Source organism: Argiope bruennichi, chromosome 7, assembly GCF_947563725.1.
Source record: "Argiope bruennichi chromosome 7, qqArgBrue1.1, whole genome shotgun sequence".
NCBI classification, from domain to species: Eukaryota; Metazoa; Arthropoda; class Arachnida; order Araneae; family Araneidae; genus Argiope; species Argiope bruennichi.
This window is the reverse complement of record NC_079157.1, coordinates 30,820,478-30,845,387: the sequence shown is the minus strand read 5'-3', so window position 1 is coordinate 30,845,387 and position 24,910 is coordinate 30,820,478. Positions and strand designations below refer to the sequence as shown.

Below are 24,910 nucleotides of genomic sequence, written 5' to 3'. Positions count from 1 at the left end.
TCTAAAACGGTGGTTTATAATTTTCTAAAAAATCCTGGGATGTATGGTATGAAAAAGAGAACTGGGAGACCAGAAATTCTCACTCGTCGACAAAAAAGAATGATTGTAAGGAGAGCTTGCGAGAAAAGAGAAACCGCAAATGAAGTTAGACAAAATTTGAGTTTACCATGCTCAACAAGGACTGTTCAAAATATTTTGAGTAAACATCCTCAAGTTTCTTATGGGAAATTAGTGTCACGCTCCCCACTTACAAATCATCATAAGAAAAAAAGAGTTTACTTTGCCAAAAAGTGCATTTCTCTTGCTCAAAAGTGGGCTGATGTAATTTTTTCGGACGAAAAAAAGTTCAATCTTGATGGACCTGATGGTTTTTGTTATTTTTGGTATGATCTGCGAAAGACCAAGGAAGTGTTTTCCAGGCGTCAATATGGTGGTGGCTCGGTTATGGTATGGGGCTCTTTTGCGGCAAATGGTACCACTCTAATTGTATTTATCAACCGTAAAATGAATTCGAACAGGTATGTTGATATGTTAGGAGAAAGTTTGTTACCTGAAGCGCCACTAATTACTTCAGGGGACTATATTTTTCAGCAGGATAATGCTTCGATACACGTTTCTATGAGTGCAAAACTCTGGTTTGAAGCTAATTCTGTAAATTTACTTGATTGGCAGGCGAGAAGTCCCGATCTTAATCCAATCGAAAACTTATGGGGACTTCTAGCCCGAGAAGTTTATAAAAACGGCACACAATATCAATGTACACAAGATCTTGTTGTCGCTATCAAAGACGCTTGGGAAAAATTATCTGCGGACATTTTAAAAGATCTTTCAGGATCTATGACCTCTCGGTTCATTCAAGTGATTGAAAAAAAGGTAGTTTTCTTGATTATTGAAACATTTTTTTAAGTATTTTACAACATGTCCTTATAATTTTTTCCGTATTTCCTTTAATGTTAAATTTTGTAAAATCAATATTTTGAAGCTAAATTATGTTTTTTATGTGGTATAAGTGTTATCACAAAATTATGCAGCAGAAGTAAGAAATATAAAAAGTTCATTTAGGTGAAATGTAAATAAAGCATATTTTCATGCAATGACATGTTGTCCTTATACTTTTTTCGCGCACTGTATGCCTGATGTAAATGCAATTGTTCCAACTATAATATGACTTTGTCTTGTTAAATAAATAAAAAAAAGATTCCATAGTTGATACTTTTCTTAATAGATGGCGCCATGATGAACATTGATTATAAGGTGATGTTCAACAGAGGACGCTCCTTGTTCTTTCTCTGTGCAGAGAAATCAACCTTGATGTATCAGTATCTAACTTTTCATTATTACAGGATCTCCCCTCGTGTCATGGTAAGTCATTCTTAAATTGTTAGAACCATATATATATGCATCTACAAAATTTCTATTAAATGCTGGCAAAAAATTACATTTTTTATTGCTTGAGTCATTAAATGTATTTCTTAAAAAATGCTGAAAAAAGGCTTTTTATTCTGTTCCTCAACTCCTAGACATACTTAAGAATTTTTCACTTTCCAAAACATGAGATTTAAAAGGCATAGTGTTTTATGCTTAAACATTTACAAAATTATTGTTATTTAAGCTAAACAAGATTTCAGAAAAATTATAAATATTTGGAATTAAAAGTTCGTTGCAATATTTTTTTTTATATATATTCAATATAAAAGTTTAAAGAGATATTCAACATGAATATAAATTTAAAAAATATAACGCAGCTTTCTTAATTAAAAAAAAATTATTTAAGACTAAATTTTTATTGCAGTTACTTAAAATTTGATTACAATCAGATTCTGGGACAAGTGCGAAAAACAAGAACAAAAGGGCTATTACACGAGACTCATTTATTTCAAAAATAAGTGTTCAAATAAAAAATATTTTCCCATATAAATGCAAAATGGAAATTCTGCATCTTTGAAGAAGGATATAAATTCCTGTTTATTCTTTGATGACATAATAATTGTTTGCATTTAGGAAATTAAGCATTTTGAATTCTTTTACCTCAATGATGATTTATTATTTGAATCATATTTAACAAATATTTTATAATCTCAAAGACTAATATTTCTGTTAAATTAAAAGCAAAATGTGCCCTTAGAGTAAAATATAAAAATTAGTTGTTTTATATAATTATACATTAAAGATATTTTGTAAATAATAATATTTCCTTTCTCCACGTGTAAAATATTTAAAGAAATCTAAGGTTAATAGCGCAATAATGCATAATTACAATTACCCAACAATCCGCTCAGATGGTGGGATATTAATAGGATTAACCCGGACTGAAGAGCCCATGTCTCTGTTCCTTAAGTTTGCTTCCGGTCATGCGTACCACAAATCTTTTTGAGCATTGTTAGTACAGAGAATTTCTTGAGAGAGGAGGTTAAGGGCATTTTCCGCACTAAGTTTTTTTTTTTTTTTTAATAAAAGGAATTAAAAGGATTAAGAAGAGAATGTAATCATAAATTTGAGGCTGAGAAAATGTCCATGTGAAGTCAGGTAAAAGGGTCGAAAGATGAGCAGTTAGGTGTCGACGGTAAACTCCAACGCAAGGTTGAAGAGTTTTCAGGCTGTGTCAGTGAAAGTCTTCTGCATGTTCATAATACTTCGTTAACACATTGACTGCCGCAAACGCACCTGTGTGTTGCAGATAATATGCAATTTTACCAAACCATCTATGTTATTAGATGACACTTTTACAGTTAAAAGATAACAAAGAAGGGGTCATCTAATTAGATAGATGGCCTGGATATCAGGCGTGAGTAGTGGCAGTGAATGTGTTAATGTTAGGATTTTTTATAAGGATTTTCTCAATTTCTTTCATGAATTTGAAGAAAGCGGGCAGTTCTTCCTTAATGTTCATCTCCCCCGATAGATTGATCATTAGAGCCTGTGGCGCCATCTCTGTGCATCAATTTTTACCAGCTAAAGTTTCAATTTTTATGAAGACAGAAGCGTTATTTTCCCTTAGTTATAATGCAGTTAATCTTTGGACGTTTTGGGCAACCTCTAAATCAATCTGCATGAAAACCATCATAGTCAACCCGTTTGGGAACAAAAGTTTTCTTTGCCTATATTTGAACAGTTTCTGGTATCAAGATCTTTTGCACAAAAATCGCAGCGTGCTTGGAGTTTATATCGCCGCATTGAAGAAAGACAGTCGAATCTCCATGGCCGAATAGTCATGGCACTGGGCTCATGATGGACTGGGCCAGGCTCAGAGACCTGGGTTCGAATCCCACTAGAGACAATGCGATTAATAGTATATGTAAATACTTGATTTTGTGTTTTCCTTTATTTCATGTTCCAGAAGATACTGGACATTTCTTTAGTTTACCAGACAAGTGTTCTGGACTTTTCTTACTGTCTCCAGAAGAGTATTCTGGAACTTTCTCTGCTTGAATAAAAGCAGAAGATCTGTCAGTCACTGTATTCTCCGTTCTGAGTTCCGAATTCAGATAATAAATTGCTTTAGCTCTACCTCTTGTGTGTGTCATTGAGTTTTAAACTAAAGTATCTACGTGACAATATCCTAAACTGAGACGGCCGAATTTTTGACAGGCGAAACATTGACCTACTGGTTTCCTAATATATATTTCGAACTTGTCAGTAATGTATCCAATAGGATGGATGGAAAATTGTGGATATATCATTAGTTTTTAGATGACGAACTTGAAATATAGAACAGGGGCTCCTTTTTGTTCTGGAATGTTTGACTTGTTTCAGAGCGGCAACTTGTAATCCTTGATTTGATATTTCGTCTTTGATATGTGTCATAGGATAGTCGACCGGCAAGCCTTTTATAATTACTTTAATAGGCTTCTGAACAATAATTGGAAATATATAACATTTCAGTTTTTCCTCGGGAAATTCTCCAAATGGTGCTTCAGAGCTTTGCCTAACGGCCTCAATAATTTCGGATACTTACTTACCGGAAGGACGAATTTACATAGAAATTATGAGATTTCTATCAAATTTTGAAAGAAATCCACCCATAGAAAAACTGTCTTTCCAAGTACAGAATTACAACAAAACATAAAATTAGATTAGTGAAATTTGGTAAACAAATTTAAAATCTAGACAGCATATCCATATGAAATTTTGAATCAAATCTAACAAAGAGTTGATCTCTATATTTTCGTAGGCATATAAACGCGATAATATATATATAAAAAAAGCAACGACTTAGATACCTTAAATTTGGCATGTGATCTTATTGATTGTAGTTGTGTGTCAAACTTTGATTTCATTTGGGCTTAAAAGTGTTCAAAATGTAGTTTCGGCTTCCTTCGTTATATTACGAAGCACAAAATGCTCATGTGCGGAATCTGAAGGTGGGAGGTAAAAAACTGAGCACTCGTGGCGTTCCCGACTTTGCTCGAAAAACCAAATTTTTTTTAGGATACATGGATGTCCCCCCCCCCTTATTATGAAGTATAGAAGAAAGTTCCAGAAACACGCTCCCTGCTAATTCAGTTATCGTATTGATACAGACATAATTTCAGATATTTGTTTTTAGGGCTAAGGAAGGTTTAAAGTACATCAAAATCTCAGTCAAAATTTTTGACGATTACAAAATTTTCTTTTTGCATTATATTTCGTATAAGATGGAATAAAAAGCGACACATTAAAATAAAAAAATAAAAACTATTTAAAAATAAATTTATTTAAAAATGTTTTTTGCATTTGATGGGAAATTCCTAGGGCTTCAGTTTAGCAAAAAATGCTTCTTTAAGCGTCGGTACTATATGCGACAAAAGGACTTTAAAACATAAAAGTAATGTAGATAAATTGTTTATTATCATCAGTGCTTTTCTTTCTTTTTTTAAAATCAGTTATTTTATGTGTTGTAATGGAAAAACATCACTTATATTATTAAGTTAAAAAAAAACAACTATTAGATTCAACTTTATTTGATGATTAATATCTCCAAAAACAGAACATATCTATACATAGAATTTAGAATCAACAACAACAAATAAAACTTGATGTTACAGAGGAACTAATAAATGGAATCATTTTTTATAATCAACAGTTTTAAAACTCTAACTAGGTTTAAAATCGGTGTTTGTACTGTGCGTAGAATATTGATCTAGAAATTGAATAAATAAAGTCCTCAAATTCATTCTGTAAAATAAAAGCGCAAAAAATTAGACTGAAATATGAATTTTTTTTCCTTTAAAGGAATGTGAAAGCATATCTTTTCTATGCAAAAGAAAGTTTTTTGGAACAACTAATTATTTACAATTAAATAATTCATTAAAAATAAATTATTTATTTACACATGAAAAAAAATTACTGAACAGTGATACTAAATATCAGAAACAAGTAATATGCTTCCCTATGATAAAGCTATACTTCAGGGTGCTTCATGGGGAAAAAAAGAAATAATAATAATAATCCTTAACGATTATTCCAACTCATAAAAGACATCTTATCCGATTTTGCGTTGCCCTTTGTCATTCCAAAATCGTAATCGTTATCGTCATCTTTCTTGTAGAGACTTTTCAGAGCCTTCTTGCTATTCAGATCCAGCTGCCCATCAAAGTAGAACGAATTTATGTGATTAAGGAGCCTGTCCACTTTCTCTGGGAAATCCTGTATCTTGTCATCATTCGCCGAAAGCCTGAAGATGGGCTTGACATCATTATCGAAGTCGTCATCATTCTTGGGTTTGTCATCATCGAAGATGAAAAAGAATCCTTTCAACTTCTTCCACATGAAGTCGACGATTTCGTAGTCGTTGGCCTGTTTTCCGATGTCCTCTTTGACATCCTGGAATGAGCTCAGGATTAGAGTGACGAAGATGTTCAGCAGTATGATCGTCGTTATCAGGCAGAAGACAAAGAACGACAAAGGACCCAGTATCGGTGCGGCAAGGCACATTTCGTCGAAATCGAAGCCGCCACCATTCATGATGGCGAACGTCGTTTCGGCAGCAGTGACAAAAGATGAAAATTCTCGCATCGTAACGCCAAACACGAGGTAGAAAAACTGGACAAAGGCGAGGTAGATGACGCCAAAAACGACAAAGAACGATTTCAGATCTTTGGCGCACAAGGCAAGTGTGCTGAACAGGATGCCCATTCTTTTGTTGAACCTCACCAACTTGATGAACTTCAAGATGGCAATAAACATTAAGAAAGCGACCAGGAAGCCGAAAACTTCATCAACCGATGCCACAAACTGCATCTTGATATAACCATTACCGTGTGTTTTCTCAAAGGTGCTCAAGATCTTTCTAGTGACCAGCATCCTATAGGAATAGAACACTATGGCACTGATGGACAGACCAATAACCATAACTTCTGCCAAATTCCAATACGCTTTGAAATAATCTCTGCCTTCCATTCTGAATTTTTTATATTCTCGATACAAGAAATACAAAGTGAATATGACATAGCCTAACTCGCAAGCTAAGACAAATGCCCCAAAACCTTGGTGATATCTCATGAGCCGAATAACTTCGAGGCGGTAGAATGGAACAACGCCTCCACCGGGCAGAAATTCTGCAACTATCGTCATGACACCGAACAAATTCACTTGTGCATTGTAGACTGAGAATTCTGCAAAGACGGCTCTGGTTCGTTCGTCAATCCAATCACTTTTTTCCAAGCGGAACACTTCTTCTTTTAGTTTTTCTGGCGTGCCGCGCAATGGAAAGACGTAACCTCCCCCACCGTACACATCCCTAATAGCCCAGAAAGGTAAACCATTCAGTTCTTTTGACGTTCTGTATCGATATTCATCATTTGTATCGTTCTGGGCCTCGACTTTCCACCCAGGTTCATAACTCTTTTTATCTTCAAAAATGAGGTTGGAATGGGATCGGCAGACTTCCGTCAGGCTTTTCACTCGCTTATCCACATTACAAGACCCTGTAACATATAATTAAATGAATGGAAATCTTTAATAGTCATCGAGGATATCATCTTATTTTCATTTTAAAAAAGACTTATTCACGTTATAAATACAATTCATGAAGTAATACAATCATTAATTATGAAATACAGCTGACAACCATTTATATTTAAAATAACCAGGAAAATAAACGAACTCCTCTCCCCGTAGCCTTATTAATCCGATTTCGACAGTGGTTATTTCGTATAAAAGCTCATGAAGTCTAGATGCATCATTAGTGATTGCCGCTCATCCCTTCATTACGGATATAAATCTCAAAAACATTATTTTACTGTACATTCTTAAAAGGGGGGGGGGGACTCAAGACAGAGTTTTCCAGCCACAACCACTGTCATTCATTTATATTTCAAATGAGATCTTACAAAAACATTTTAATGTATATTATATATGAGAAAAAAAAGTCATCGTTCCTTGAGCCACAACCCATTTAAGCTCTTCATGATGTCTAGACCGTTATCAATAATCGTTTGACCACCTTCCCCCAAAGTTTCGTGAGAAATCTCAATAAAACCCTGACAATTTTAACAACTGGGCCGATTATGCCAATTTCGTTTTTTTATGTGTATAGTTAGCCAATCAAAATATTCCTCTTTTTTTTTTTTTTTTTTTTTTTTTACCATGCAAATATAATTTAAAATTGTACCTTCATTTGGTGTGATAGGATATAATCCATCATAGTTGGTCGACATTACTAAATTGGTTAGTTGTTATTAATATAATAAATGGGTGAGGGGTTGGTCGCTGAAAACGGGTAGTTTATTTTTAAATAAGTTTAATCAATTTTACTTGCAATTAAGATTTTCAAAAGCGAAAATATTGGATAAAACCTGATTGCTACTTTAAAAACGAAAGAAAAACATCACGTTTTAAATTTGAATCGTCAATGAAACGAGCCTTGACCCTGATCGATCTTTTCTAGCTTTAGATTACTAATTCTTCACATTAAACAGCAAGCAATTACGTTCAGGATTTATTTTTTTAAATAACCGCAATAAAATGGTTATATTTTTGAATTTTTGCATAAAAAAAGATTGGTATATCCATGAAACCAAAATATACCAGTTAAATGATAAAGATTGGGCGGGGGGGGGGGGTCTAAAAAGAGATATAATCTTCTAGTTTAGAAGTTTATCAAATGATATGTTAAAAATTTTATATATAGCTGAATAATTATATTACCCAGTTCCTAAACTTAAAAAAAATAATAAGCTACATTTTTTATACACCCTTTAAAATATTGAGGTTTGACTCATAAATAACACGAAATTTTCTTTTCTCTCTCTCTTTTTTAACGTATGGTGAAGTATTAAAACAATTATAGAGTATTTCTGAATGAGCAGATGACTTATTTTCCAATTCAGGAACTGCAGACCATATTAAGAAATTGTTATATCAAATTTGAAAAAAAATACATACATTAGATTTTAATTTATGAGGTGTTTTGTAAGACAATTCTACCGATATTTAGAATTTGAGAAAATGGCATTTCAAGATGTAAAATAAATTTAAAACGCATATAATGCAAACATAAAAATCAGTGGCATTTAAGGAAAAATGGACTTCGAAGCAAAATTCAAAATACTATTTTTGCAACAATTCGGTTTTTTAAAGCAGCTTTAATAGTTGAAAGATTATTGAGCCATCTATGATTTGAATTCAATAACAAGGGATAGGGGTACAATGGGTTGCTATCTTTGTAGAGAAAGAATGTGGGGACAATTTTTTATTAGAATCAGCAATAAAAGTAATCTTTTTTTTATTGCAGATTGATTTCAAAATGTTATAAAAAATTCAATAGTAAATTTTTAAAAAGTGTTTTTAACATAAAAAAGTATTATTTTACACAAAAAAAATTAAGTGCAGAAATCTTTCATGTATTCATAATTATTTAATGTTTCAGCCCCTTACTGTGATTACAAATTGTTCTAAAATTATTTTATTGTGAATAGGTATCTTTTCCCGACAATATTACGAGTTATCCGCAATTTTTATACCTCCTAAGTTCTATACAATCCGAGTTCACTTTATTACTAATATAAATATCTCATCTTTTTATCTTTCCTCTCATCCCTATTTTGACTAAATAAATGCATCCTGATACATGCACAAAAGCGCAGAGGGTTTTCGAATCCAAGAATGGACAATAGGCCTCCTTAAATAAATGGCATTACCGGACTGTGACTCAATTAGATCATTGAATGAAACGACCTTGAATAGTAAAAGCAGTAAAGCTAACTATAAGATGATTAGACTCAATAATCTGAAGTGAATGCTAATAGTTAACTGGTAGTGCATAAATATCAACACGAAAGATTAAGAATTTGAAGATACAACAACTTCCCCCTTCCACAGAAATAAATAAATAAAGATAAACAATAAATATCTTTTCCAGGAAATAAAACAAAGACATCGAACTTACTTTCTTTGATTCGGACTTGCCGAAGCATTCCATATCCCATGATTCTGTTCACTCTGTCATTCAAAAAGCCTCGGAGCCCAAAAGGTTGGTCACCATTGTACCATTTGCCAACAATTAATTCTGGTATCAAGATATTTCTTGTCCATTTATAGAAGTCTGCTGTGGTAGTTACCTGCAAATAAAAAATTAATTAACAGTTTGTAAACTAAAGCAGATATTTTGGTATGAAAAATGAGTAATCTTTATTCCGTCTATTTTAATTGTATTAATATTTAATTTTTTTTTCCATATAATTGAAATAGATTATGAAAAAATCTCACATTTGAAATGAACCATAAGAAAGTGTTTAATCGGTAATATTGTTTTATATTATATATATATATATATATATATATATATATATATATATATATATATATATATATATATATATATATATATATATATATATATATATATATATATAAACGTTTACAACATTCTTATTTATATATATATATTTATATATAAATTCAGCCATTATCTCGATCTTGCATAGAATAAAAAAACTTGCAAATATACATTTTTTTCGGAATTTTCAATAAGCAAAACTAAGAAAATCGTCATTGATCCCTATGTTACAATCAAATTTTTTTACATATCATTAATTACTGTTTCATCTCCTCGAAAGAAATATACAGTGTGTCGAATCTGATTTTGATGCATTGGCTAATTTCTAAGCCTGTAAAGATTGGAATACACTTCAGTATTTTATGCTACTTCAGTCAAGAAAAAATTACGAAATCTAAATTTTTATACAACCGGATTGTATTAATCATATTTAATGAAATAATTTTGATGCACTAAAAATAAAACAAAAACAGTCTCAATCATCTGCATTTAGAATTGACCGATTTATGGAGCTTTGAATTTTATTACTCTAGACCAATCAGCGGCTACTTCAAGAAAACGAAGACCGCTGATTGGATGATCTTCCTTGCAGTAGTCATTGAAATGAACTAGAATTATCTAAAATAACGATATTTATAAACTTCATAACTCGTCAGTTTTGATTCAAGGAAGATGGAACGATTTTTTTCTGGTAAGAATTTTAATTAAATGATAGGATTACAAAACTGGAAAGCTTAAGATAAGAAATATCGAACTAATGTAATAAGATTAGGAGAAAAAAAAAACTGTTTTGAAATGTTTAAATAAATTAGACCATATGAAATAAATTTGAATAATTAGACAATAGGAATGTAAAAAATTTTAGACTTGTAAGTAAAGCATTTAGATTGAAACAACACAAAATATAATTCTATTCTATCGCTTAAAGCATTTTTTCAATTGGATGTTTAATGCTTATTTCCAAAGGTTTATAATTTTATTATTGAGCTTGAATAGCAGTGGATACCAATATACACATATAAATAAAATATATTTTCCATATAGATCAAGGTCTCTAAAATGGGTTGCAATTTTTATTACAGTGACAAAAACGTTTAAAGGACCAAATTTATTTTTTTCGGAGGGGGAGGGGGGATCCCTTAATATTCATAAGTAAAAATGATTACAGAAATACTTCTGACATAACAGATTGCTTTCCATTTTATCAATGTTTCCTTGGTATTGCTACGAATCTGTGATGCAGCTTCCCAGCATAGGAGGTCCCAGAGCTTGGCGACAAACTTGGCGACTTTGGCGCCAAAATAGATTATACCCGAAACATCGAGAATTTTCCCGATCCGTCCAGTAGGTACCGAGATACGCCTCGAACGTTCCTGATTGGTTGAGAGGCTTCTAGCCCCGTCTATAAAAGGAGCTGCAGCTGCCGGGCAGTCGTCGTGAACCAGGAGTAGTCAGAATCGATGATGAAGAACTGGTCTTCCAGGGATTAGCAGAGCAGCGACGGAGTCAAGCTAGTGCTGAACCAAGCTGTGCGCTACTGTCTGCAGTAGAGTCTTGTTGTATGCTGCACGTCTCGGCTGAAGACAATCGTCTTCTGTGCTGTATATAGTTGTCGTCTTTGTGCTGTCCTGTGTGTCTTCGTGTAAATAAACGTCGTTGTTTCTTTTTCTACTGCCACCTGCTGATTGAGTGTTTTCCGCACCATATAACTCCCACTATCCAAACGAACCCCAGAAATTTCGAAACAGTATTTTAGGCAGGTGAAATTTTCCAATCAAAAACGGAATCCCCACAATTATTTCATCTCGAAACATAACATAACCCCGCTGCATGCCCTGCAACTATAACCTATTGGTTATTTAAACAGCGTAATGAACATAAAATGGGAGAGACATCAGAAGATGCTCCTGTACTATCCATCGCGGAGATTATCGCCCAAGGAGATTTTAACATTAGATAAACAAAACTGAGAGCAATGAGACTCTTGAATTTCAAGTGAGAAATGACAGTGGTTTTGTAAACAAACTATCAAAGAGAAATTTAAACTATTCTACTTAAGCAGACATATTGTCTGTTTATGATAACAAAATTCAGGAAATTATAATAACAATAAAATTATTAGCAAAATAAGGCTGCAAAAATGAAAACAGATATTTAAGAAAGGGATAAGACAAATACAAAAATGAAAATAAAAATACAGAAACAAAAAATTGCTATGCACAATGTATACATGTGTATATATTACTACTCTTGAAAAGAGTGTTCTTTAAATCTGTAAAAATCTTGATTGCCTTTAAAATGACAAATCATTAGAGTCGAAGATAGAAGATGTTAATTATTCTCGATACAGTCTTACCAACCCCAAGCAAAATATGATAGTAACTTAACTCTATGAGTACTGAAAGACTCGAAATGCCCGTACAATGAAGCAACAACACATGCCCAGGATGTCTGGATATCAGTGAGAAATTTCTTCCCCTTTCATTAAGTGTGATGAAATGATTATCCAAGGTTCATGCAATGTTCCTAAGATATTTGTTTTTAAATCTTTTACAGAGGAAACTCGAGTGTTCGAGTAATCCAAAGTAGCTAAATTTGAAAGATCTTAAGAACGAGAGGGTTAAACAATGGACTAAAACTCACCGCCATAAAGCCGTCGTCTGCGCCTTCTTTAATAAAAGTGTCTTTCAAGTTTTGTCTCAAATAATAGGCACTGGGATCTCGATTGCCATAACTGAGAACGGTTAGAATCCAGATGAAGAAGCAGTAGGAGAAAATCTCTTTCAGTATGGCTGTCATTTGCATTTCTTTTAATCTTTCTAGTTTCGCCCATTCCATCTTCGCCATATCCGCCGGTTTGTACAGTAACTTCTTCTTGTCATCTTTCGTTTCTGGTTCTGGAAAACAAAATTAAAAAGATACAAAAATTGTAATGTTAAAATTTAAACAAATTGAAATTTTATAAAAAAACAAATTAAGGAACTGATCAATTTACGAAATGCTGTCTTTCGCTTTACATGTTAATTGTTTTACTTACATTCTTGTATAAAGAAAATACTCTAAATTTATTATTAAATCTTCATTCCTTTTTTTAACTAGAGACAGTGGTCTCTCCAAAATTTTCTCGCCATTATTTAATAAAGATGTTTGTTATCTCAGAGAATGCCTTGCATAGCACTAGTGTGCAACGGTTAGGAAATACTATTTTTCCGCTTTAACTGAGATTTTTTTTTTTTAATTAGTGCATTTTTTGATAATCGGTCGCTGGCATACGGTTAATGGTACCCGAAAATCGAATTTGTGTTTTAGACACGTTTTCCCAGATTAAAACAAAAATTTGGTACAAAACTACACTTGTAGTTACAAAATTCCATAAAATATTTATATATTTAAGCCACTGTTATCGCCTTTACATGTTTCTAAAAGTACAAGCGCATGTTGAATTTGGTTCAAAATTTGAAAAGTGCCTATAATACAAATATTAATTCTGCATGCTCATTTTTTATCTATGTGGCTCTCTTCGTTTTTTAATTATCGTGTTAAATTATATTCCAACATGCGAGAAGATTACATTTGAGTGCATTTTGCTCAAAATTTGATAGAAATCAACAAATTTGATGTAAAGACTGTACACCAAATTTCATTTGTCTAGCTAAAAGCATATTTTTAGCTATCTTTATCACAGACAGTCAGACGGACTTTTTCAAAAATGTGCTTTTCAACCTCAGGGAGGTTTAAAACATGGAGATTTATAAAAAATATCGAATTCGAAATTTTCGATGATTACTATCTTTTCTCTATATAATGTATACGAGAAAATTAAAAACAGTTATTCAGACAAAGATGGTTACTTTTCAGAGAAAAAAAATATAAAAAATTTAGATATACAGATTGACACTCTTCCTTCAATAGGATAGATATAAAAATTTCGTATATATATCTATTCAATATAAAGAGATCAGAATATGTCACTAGGCATTTGAGAAAGATGCTTTCTCCACAAATAAGGCTTAAGCCTTACAGACGAATTTTTCATTGATAATTTTGTACTTTTGAGAACTAATACTTTTAGTTTAAGTTTCTTCATGGTTATAGATAAAGAAGTTTCGTTATGATTAAAAACCAAGTGATTCGTATGAATTGATGATAATATAGAAGAGGCTACATCAACCCAAAATGTTTCTTAACTCCATGTATTTGTGGCGGAATGATATACGCGAGGATAGAACCTGGGACCTTGTGGTTCGCAGTCCAATAACATGATCAAAGCAAAAGCAATTGCTCGGGTAGCGTAGCTGTTAACTGGCTTATAAGCTTTCACCACATATTCAATAAAACAAAGGCTTTCACATCAAACAATTAGTGCACTTTTAATGCAGATTTACAAAACAAGGATTCTCCAAGTAATGTATAGACTCGTCAAGACAAATTACAAATGAATATGAATAATGATGTTAACAATCATTAATTAACAAACTATTGTATTATGGTGAAGGTTTCTCAATATATTAGGCAACTCCTGAACTATTGAATAAGTAATCTATTCATTTAGAAATATTTTATAGTTGTTTTAGTATTTCACAACGAAGGGGGGGGGGATTTAAATTCTCGCGTTATTTAGCAGTTGAAACCCAATGTTTAAAAAAATTGATAAAAATACAACTTATTTTTTAAATTCAAGAACTAGGTAATATATTTCTTAAGCTTTAAGCAAACAATTTAACAAACCTTTAAAATTTTTTGCTTTATACCTCTTTTTAGTAATAACAAAAAAAAAAATCACTTAATTGGAAAATTTTGGTTACATATATTTTTGAATATTTGCATAAAAAAATGTTTTCGAACGTTTTTCAAAAAACTTTTCCCATGGTCACTTATCTTAAACGAAATTTTAAGTTAAATTAATTTATGATTTTCACACCGGTCTTATTTCGAATTATTGGGAATAAATTATTCTAAAACACTGAAATGATACAGCAGATGGAATGAAATGGAGTATACTTCACCTTTGTGTAGCCACTCTTCATCAGAAGCAAGCTCTGGCGGCTCCTCGTCCTCATCTTCCTCTTCTTCAGTGTCCACAGTTTTAAAGATGGCAGAGAAGAACATGGCAACCAAGAACACCTAAAATTTTTAATTTATCAGATATTTTAAGGTTCAAAAAGTGTTTGTATTAGGTACTTTTCTTATTTTCTTTATTGTTTTTCTAGTCATACAATATCGCGATTCAATCAAATGAAAGAAAAAAGAAAAAACACTTTAAAAATTGCACACAAAACTTTATTTTGTTACGAACCTGTAATATCGCTTCCCTGCGCTGTTAGTTTCATGGTAAGGAACAGATTTTACAGATATTTTAATGGTTACTGAATGGATGTTAGGTAAATGAAACTCCGGCCTTGGCGACAAACTTAGCGATCATTTGGCTTAACGACAAAAATTACTCGAAATTCGAGAGTTTTGGCGATGTCTCCATTACTCGAGTTCAAACGTACGTTCCAGAACATTCGATGATGTGTCATGGAAGCTATAAAATCGAAGGCATGGAGATGGAAGTCAAGTCAAGACAAAAGTAGTTAAGCAAATTCTCCGTTTGGAGTGTTGATCTCAAGCGAGTTCTCTCTAAACACTCAGTACGGTTACGTATATTGAATAGTGATTTCCTACTTGTATGCTGTTGTTTACTGCATTATTTTTGTGTGCACTTCATCAGTGCTTTACTATTATGCATGTGTGTGTGTGTGTGTGTGTGTTAGATTTTTTTATCCTGTCGGCAAAATAATATGTAACATATTTTGATTGAAGTAGAATGCAGGTTCGAAACAATGAAGAGACTTGGTATTTTTAATTACGTTTTATTCTATTCCGAGTGGCAGGCATGATTATATACAAGAAAACGCAGCGTGCCACAAAACAGAAGTAAGAAGAGCGAAAAAAGGTACGAACAGATGATGACTTGCCTTATATAACATTGGATTTCTGGCCAGGCGCCAACTCAATACACATGTAACCTTTGACACCTTTTGAAGGGTAAAAGTATCACTTTCATTTAATACGTAGTACTGATGGCGCATTATTTTTACAAAGGGATTAATTAAACCGAAAGTGGAATTGGATCACGAAATAAGAGAATATTTTAGAATGAAGTTAGGAAGGGCTAAATTAAGATAAAGTTTTGGAAATTAATTTGGATTAAATTAAGAGTTTAAAATATCATTATATAAGAACATAATTTTTTAGCAGTTTCGAGACCGAAGAGAGAAGGCATTTTTGTTATCTTAAAACTTCTCTCGATTCCATCCCGAGAATAAAATCTCTGGGAAAACTTTTCCCTGAATGACCATGCAACATAAAGACAATAAGTTCATACAATTTGGCAGATTTAATGTTGGGACCAATTCTATTTTTTAAAAATCACCAGAAACTGAAATAAGCGTCTGTATAAATTTAAGATCCTTATATAAAAATCATTAAAAATAAAAGTTTTTAAGCACTTTAAATGATGTTAAGCACCATACATAACCCCATGTGAAACTGCATCCATCTACCTTGATGCAGAGGCAGATTTAACATTTCTCATTCTAGACAATGCACATTATGAGTCCACTGTCTCAATTTCCAGTGATCTGGTTTCATATTTAAAAAAGAATGTTCAACTTAATCAAAATTTAATAATATATTTCAGCTTAATTTTTTTCATTTTAGTAACTTTGTTAAGATATACACGTTTTTATTTATTTGTTTAATATGTTTTACATGGCAGAAATGGCTAAAGTGAAAAATCTTGAAAATAAATCACAGTTATTAGTTTCTTACAAATAAAAACGTTACATCATCATATTAAACAAATATAAAATTAAAAATTATTATTTGCAAAACTTTTCAAATTCATTTTGCATAAGCAGTTAAATAATTACTATTCAAATACATTTTAAACAATTAAAAGCAATTTATTTTATTTAATAATCTTTTTTTACCTAATCTAAAAGTGACTCTAGATAGCCGCCTAATTGAAAATCTGCTCCTGTCTTTTTGCATTTTTGAACTATTGTTTTCATAAATATATCGTTATGGGGAGAAAGAATTGTCCAGTGTGTATGATGAAAAGTCAAGTATGCTCAATAATAGATAAAGATGCTTTATTCAGCATGAACAATGAGTCACAAAAAATGAAGTATACACAAAACATCACTTGTAGACATCATAAGAAACACCCATGCAGCGAATCGTTATGAAACAACTGCAACAACATACATAGATCACTAGAGATTAACATGCCTAAGAGAGAATTCGATCAACAACTATTCTCATGATTCTATTACTGACTCAAGGGGTCTCTCAGACATTTATAGTTTTAACAACAGGGCAAAGAATCTTCTAAAAAGATAATATATTTTAGAAGGATAATATGTTTTAGGAGCGTAGATACATCATCACTCTTTCAGATGCTTTTATTTATTTATTTATTTATTATTTTTTTTAACCAAAATTCATTACCAAGTCGCCAAATAATTGACAAAATGGTCTTTAATATCGGAAAATCATGCAGCAGCTATTAAAATATCTGTAAACTTCTCTTTCCTTCTAGGCAACTATTTGCAGGAAAAGCAATATTATAGATTCATAACACTTTGGAATGAATCCACGATTGATTTGTTTTTCTTGATTACACTACTTTGGTTTTGAACATACAAAGGGAAAAAAGTATTCTTACCTTAATAGGCTGAGTGATCAAAATTGAGCTGAAGAATGAGATCAGGAGTGATGTTATCCATTTTTTGGTTTTCTCGTCTCCAAACTGCACACCATAAGCCCACAGGAAGAAGCACGAAACGACAATGCTGGCAACCGCCAAAAGCCAAGCAATAATTCGACACCACCAGGGAAACAAGAACTTCTTCTTCTTTTTCTTTTGGGCCCCAAAACGATTTTCACGACGGGATTCATCTTCTTGAGAAATGTCATCCAAAATCAAAGTTGTTCCAGAATGTGCAGATCCTGGTCTGGAAACTGTGGACAGTTTCTTCTTTGAAGCTTCTATAACAAATTTTTAATTGTAATTTCTAATTTTACTAATAATCAGATTTTTTTTTCAATCTAAAAACCAAATTGTTAAACACATAGAGCTACGATGTTTGGCATATATATATATTTGGATTGCAGGAATAAAAAGTAGGATTTTTAAACAGAATTTCCTTAAAATTTGTGATTAATTTAAAATAATAATTAATAATTAATTTATAATTATTAATAACATTTGATAATAATTATTATAATAATTAATTTAAAATTAAGCAAATTTTACATTTTCACACCGTAACTTCCAAAAATATTACAGCTTAAAATTGCTTTTATACCACTTTAAAGTTACAAAAAGTTAATTTTTCAGTTATGCTAATTTTATCGTTGTATTATTTTTGTCCATTTTTAAAAATATTTTTAAGCCCATTTTTTTGTAAAAAACTTCTGTATTGTAAAGAAACAGTTGTTTGTAAAAAAACATTTATAACTGTTACAGATGTTAGGTTGTAAAGAAACATCTTTTTCATTGTTACTACAAATACTTTATCCTGACTTTTCCCTCCCAATGTTGATAGTCAAAATATGAAAATTTGGCTTTTTTCCCATATTGAATCAGTTTCAAAATAAGGCATGCTTTTAAAATGTTGTATATGCAATTAAAATTCCACTTTAAAACTAAGCAATAGAGAAAAAGTTTTAGAGTGCACCAAGTTTTAGACATTCCCATTCTTTCCTGAGATATAACTGAATATTTAAAGACATATATAAAAAAATTAAGGAAACATATTGCATAATGAGTAATATATTTAATTGACTCCTATATTAAAATTAGAGTTACAAAAAATTACTTCACTAAGGAAGACATAAAAACTAAGTACAAAATATATTTAATTGGCATTTTTAGTAATTATTAATCCTTACTGATTGCCAGATGTAAATAACAGATGGTTAAGCACGATTGAATCACAGATAAATGACACAAAATTTAACCCCATTCAGCTTAGAAATATAAAGACCACATCATAAAATTAAATTATCCTTATAGACATAGTTTCAATGCACAAAATAACTATAAGCCATTTTTGAAGCTATTTTTTTTTATAAATATATGAATTACTTTTAAATATGATAACATTCAGGGCTTTTAAATTTGGTGTAATGCTATGCTATAACTTTTGCTTCCCTTGAGTTGACACTGACTATATTTCAAATATGTCACAAGTATTTATAATTTAAATATTCTTTGCATAAATGACATCACTATAATATAATGACAATGCATTTTAAACTTAATTTTTATGAACAATATATAATTCAACATATGGTGTTTTCAGCAAATACATCATTAATTTTAAAAATAACAAATGAACTGATTTTTTTAGTGCTGTTTCTTCAAATATGAATTATCTCTATTCAGTTAAAAGTGAACTGTAATTAGTTGTAAGAGCATTAAATTAATTATATAACATGAGTTGAGGCACTGTAATATTGTAGTTTGAGAAGTATCTGTGGTTTAATCTATACTAGATATTAAATTAGAAAAAAAAAATATAGATGAAATCAATAGAGAAGAGGTAATATAATATAATCTATTCGATTTTCAAGCACATTCTTTTTCAGAACTCAAGAAAATTTTCCTAGGAGGAAAGCAAACATTTACTTTCTTTGCAGATCAATTAATTTTTCTAGACAGAAATATTTCATTTTATTGTTTAATTAGAAAGAGGGGGGGACAGTAATATCACATTTGGAAAAATTGACATATCAATACCATGTGATGAAGTTATTAAGCCATTTAAAATCAAAATAAATCTGCTGCCACTAAAAGTTGAAAATAATAGAAATAATCAAAGAAAATCCCCTAATTACTTCTAAATTATGTTTTGATATAGTTTGACCATTTTAATAGCAAACATTAAAATGGTAATAGCAAACATCAGCATGATAAAATTGGTAGAGTAATTTTAATACCCTAGAGAAAATGTGATTTAATTGTCAAAACCATAAAATATTTCAGAATATTTAATAACATACATAATTTATCTCTATAGAATTTGAATTAAATTCATTAATAAAAGTTCAAGAGCTATATTCTTAAGTACAACATAAAAAATATTCACGCAATTAAAATTTATTCAATTTTTGTCACAGTGCATCATGGTTTCAATGAAATGTCTGAATAATTATTAAATAAATTTAGATATTTTATCAAAACGACTTGAAAGCCATGATTCCAAAAAATGCAAAAAATAAATTAAAATTTCTAAAAAATTTTTAAAAACAAACTATTAATACTTACTCTGCTTTTTAATGGCTTCAGTGATATGTGAAGGTCTTAAATTGCGAAGCCTGGATTTTCGGAATAAGGTTATCATCAGGAAGGTTGGTGGGAAAACAATAAAATTAGCCATCACACCAACACCAATCTGAAGGAAAGTTAGATTATCAGATTCAATTTTTTATTTGTTAATTCAAAATTTATAAATATGGAATAATAAAGATCAAATGGAAGACAAAAAATTAAATCTACAGATAAGATGTGCATAGATTATAAAACTTACAAATGTAAGTAAGATACATAAAAGACAAATTATTTGTAATTATAGGAGACTTCTTTTAATAATAAGAATACACATTTATTTATTTTTATTATTTATTATATTTTATATTAACTTATTAATTTATTTATTTTGTAAAAAGATATATGGATTGCATTTTTTTCAGAGAATTTAATATTTAAAAGTAAATACAATTCAGAGAATAAGTTGAATTCAAAAGAATTCAATCAAAACTTTAATGAGTATCTTATTAAATTTCCTGCATATGCTTCTCTATTTTTCTAATTTAGATTACAAGCAAAATATTTTTTTAACAAAAATAACAGTAATAAAAAAAAATTTACCTCCAAAAAAGGAAAAGAAAATTTAAAAACAATCTCATAGTTAAAGTAAAAGTATCTAAATTTATTTACATTATAGATAAAAAATATAATTAATTTAATTTGCCAATCGCAAAAATGATTCACAGAATGAAAAACTATTATACTACAAACATTAAGATAAGATGAGGATTAATCATTTCAAACTAAAGGAGAGAAAAAAAAACCCATTATTAATGATAATCAAGTTTGGAATTTCTTGAAATCTGATTGGCAGATAATCACTTCAACATTATTTAGCAATTAGCAAAGCAAAATAAATTAAGCCTTTTAACTGCTTCCAAGATATCATTTTTAAAATGCTTTATTTTAATACAAATTTTGTTTTTAACACACCATGTTACTTTTTATTTCCAAATCACTCTTATTTGATTATTGAGAAAGATTAGATAATTTGAATTAAAAATCAACAAGCAAATTTTATTTACTTGTTCTGGACTCATAGAAAGTGGTCCAATGTTAATTGCTGATCCAGATGGTTTCGAAGGCACACGTCCATACCACATGGCATTCACTAACATGGATAAAAACAGCATGGCAAAACAACAGGTGACTCTCTGGGCTCTAGTGAATCGACTCTTAGGTGGTCTCATAAATATTGAGAACCAAAGATGCCCATCAGATAAATTCTTTTGAGTTTTTTGTTGGAACAAATGATTAAACTCTGTAGCTTCCCCTTTTCCAGCAACTGGTAAAAGTCGATCAATCTATAAAAAATTTAAAAGTGCAAGTCAGTGGATGTTTTAAAAAAACTGAGAAAAACTCAATGCTTTATAAGAGTTATTGGATGTTTAATTGATTAGAACTGGCAAACAATCATATCAATAAAAAATTTATATTAAATATTAACAAAAATAACAATAATAAAGTATTTTATATTGATAAAAATATGAGAAACTCTTTTCAAGAACTCATTTTTTCCTCTCTTAATTTAAATATTTTGTTTACTAACTATACAAATGGATAAAACTAAGCAAATAGTTATTATTAAAAAAATGGCACTTGAATATAAGCTTCATAGCATAGATAAATTTTTAGCTTAACAACATGTCATTAGCCAATATAGTCAATAGACTAGCATGATATATTTTGCAATTTTTTTTTAGTAATTAATTACTAGTTGCATTAGACATGGCATATTTGGCAATAACCACTGGCATACAGTTAATACATAAATACCAAGCAAAAAAAAGTCACAGATCATAAATGTATTTAAGGAGGAAAAAACCTTCCTAGTAACATAGATTTCTCAGCTGCAAACTTTTTTTATTAGCAAAAAAACAAAAAAAAAAAAATTAAATTACAGACTTAACTTTGTGCATCTTACGACAATTATCATTTTTTTCCCCTTTTAAAATTATTGTATGCAGATTCCATATCTTTTTTTCTCCCCACAAAATCAATGAAGTGTTTCATTACGTCTATTTCAGCATGAACAAAGAATTCTGATTGTATTTTGAAATGACAGTGCTTATGACAAGATAAAAAGAAAATCTGATGATTGATTTGCATGATCAATGATAATTAGGATGGAATAGATAGCAAAAATAATATATTAAGAATCAATATAAAATGAAACAATCAATAAAGAAATACACAGACTATAATAATTTAGTATTCATGAAACAACTTTTACTCAGTTTTCACCAATGTCAAAATTCATTAATTTAAAATTCCAAATAAAAAATAATTTACCAGTCCATCTTCTTTCTCTACAGCCAACCATCGATTGCACACAAATTCATAGCGTGCTCCAGTCTGCACATCACGTATAACCACAAAGTTAAGGAACCATGATTTGAATTTGCCTTTACCAGAATTGTCATGCCATATTCGCAAGTAGTTCAATCTTCCCAGAGGCCTAATGGTTCATTAAAAAAAAGTCATGTTAAGATCATCAATATAAAGATATTTGTCCTTTCATTTTCTAAGCATAATCATAGTTAAAAAATTAAATCAATAAAAAAAGAATAAAATAGATTAATTAATTTGCTTTTAAAATGAAAACTAATGCAAATCTAAAAAAAATGTATGCAGTTGTATTTAAAGGTTATAGTGGAAACTTTAGCTTATAAACCAAATTTTATCAATTTTAGGCTTTACAGATTTGTAGTTTTTTTTAAATATATATTTATGTTATTACATGAGTACTTCTAATACAAGAGCACTCTAATTTCAATTCCAATTTCAAGCACTTCTAATACCAATTACAAGAATATGAAATATTTAGTTTGATAGAATTTACATTAATAGATATTTTAATCAGGCAGTAATATAAATGTGATGATTTTGGATATTTTTTAATAATTTAGCAAACATCCAAAATAAAGAAGCTACAGGAATCAGAAAAGAATATCAGGGAGAAAAAAAATATTTGATTTGATAAAAGCCAAATATTTTTATTAGTTGGGTACCATAATACGATGATTTTGGATATTTTTAATGATTTAGTACACTGCCAAAAAATACAAATTAAATATCAATTGAATGTTATGGAAAGCATGCCTCTGAAACAACATGCATGAAATTTTCAGTACTTAATATACATAACACAGATGAAAAATTTGTTATTACCAAAGCAACAAGCTTATTTTTGAAACAGCAATGAATGTATATAAAGTTATCTAAAATTATTATTTTAGATTTGCTTTAATAGATTAAATTAAATCACAATATTAAGAACGCATTACTTGAATTTATTCTGAAATTCTAAATAATTAATACATTATATTCATGGAAATATTTTTAATAAATTAACTCCTTTCAATGAGTCAATTCATTAAGAGAGTTCTTATTCAAATGAATTGATCATGGACCAAAGTGTATATTAAATTATGAAGATGTGTAGATTTATTTATATATTTATATGTAGGTATTGCCTAATTAATTATTATTTTGGGAATTTTCACAAATATATATATATATATATTTCATTTCTATGATATTTATACTCAGCAATACCTTGGCACAGCCATTACAAAAGTATCTGCAGCATTACGTCTAAACAGTTTTCGCTTTGGATCTTCAAGAGTTCGCACAACTGTTTCATCATCATCACCCGATAAGATAAATTGCACCTAAAGAAGAAAGACATATATAAGTAATGATATTTTTAAATCAAACTTAAATCTTAATTAAATTCTTAATTTTTTTTATCTTAACTTGGTACATAGTAACTTCTTTCTAAAACATTCTCTTAATTCTTGATCTAATTGCCAATTTTTTTATTTAATTGACTTTATATGCACTCAACAAAACTGCTGAATACAGCATGTTTTCACGCTCTGAGCGAAGGGTTAAAAATCCCTAATGCTTACAGCATTCTTTTAAAGATACCTAAGATTCCCTTTCCTATGCTGACACATGGCTAAAAAATCCCTATCAAAATCTCATAACAAAATCACTGAAGGGAAATATTTTGGTCTCTTTTGAATGTGATGTAAACGGATATCAATTTTATCAATGATTCTTTTTCATAAAATGCCTCCCATGGAGAAATAAATCAAAGTTATAATTTCAAAAGTCTCTTTTGTTCAGCTACACAAATGCAAAAATATGTTTATATATCCATATATGTTAGTGACTTTAATCTTAACTTTTATATGAAAAAAAAATAAAGAAATAAAACAAATGTTTGAAAATAGATTTCTTTTGTTTTAAATTAACACTGAATCATTTGTTACTAATAAATCAACCAAATGAATCATTTGTAACCAATTTTTATACATGATTAATCTCAAAACCAGAAAAGATCCAGAATTTTATTTTATTTTTTTACCATAAAGAAGCATCAAATGATTCAATTTCAATGATTAAAAAAATATGATATTTAGCCCGGTTTACAAAAAACTCAGTATAATTTGATTAAACCTTATTAAGCAAAAATTAATTATTAAATGAAGCAAAGCAGACTGAAATCAATCTCTTGAGTTTATAATTTGTAATTAATTAATTTAAGATGTACAATGTATATATTGATTAATTTTTCTTTCGGAAATGAAGAAACTTCACAAAATGGATACAGGTCTGAGAGAAGCAAAAGAGCAGTGAAAAAAACTGAGGAATACTCATTTAAATGGAAAGTATTCTAGAGTAATTTCCATTCAGCTGTACCCTAGACGAATACATGGAAATAATCAAGACAATAAAGAACTGAACTGAACTACAATTCAGATTAACTTAATGGAATAATT

At 30.1% G+C, this 24,910-nt stretch overlaps 1 protein-coding gene across 1 annotated transcript in view; it reads right to left on the bottom strand.

The window, feature by feature from the left end:
- Positions 1 to 5,099: 5,099 nt before the first annotated feature.
- LOC129975841 (uncharacterized) overlaps positions 5,100 to 24,910 on the bottom strand; it is a 92,103-nt gene continuing 72,292 nt past the window's right edge. Inside the window, exons 35-43 of the mRNA XM_056089081.1 lie at positions 23,679 to 23,794; positions 22,413 to 22,578; positions 21,146 to 21,424; positions 20,079 to 20,205; positions 17,472 to 17,794; positions 14,764 to 14,881; positions 12,401 to 12,654; positions 9,368 to 9,539; positions 5,100 to 6,905 (exon numbers count right to left, since the gene is read on the bottom strand). Of these exons, the coding sequence (XP_055945056.1) occupies positions 5,431 to 6,905; positions 9,368 to 9,539; positions 12,401 to 12,654; positions 14,764 to 14,881; positions 17,472 to 17,794; positions 20,079 to 20,205; positions 21,146 to 21,424; positions 22,413 to 22,578; positions 23,679 to 23,794 (3,030 nt within the window). The 3' untranslated portion in view covers positions 5,100 to 5,430. The remainder of the gene's footprint in view (positions 6,906 to 9,367; positions 9,540 to 12,400; positions 12,655 to 14,763; positions 14,882 to 17,471; positions 17,795 to 20,078; positions 20,206 to 21,145; positions 21,425 to 22,412; positions 22,579 to 23,678; positions 23,795 to 24,910) is intronic.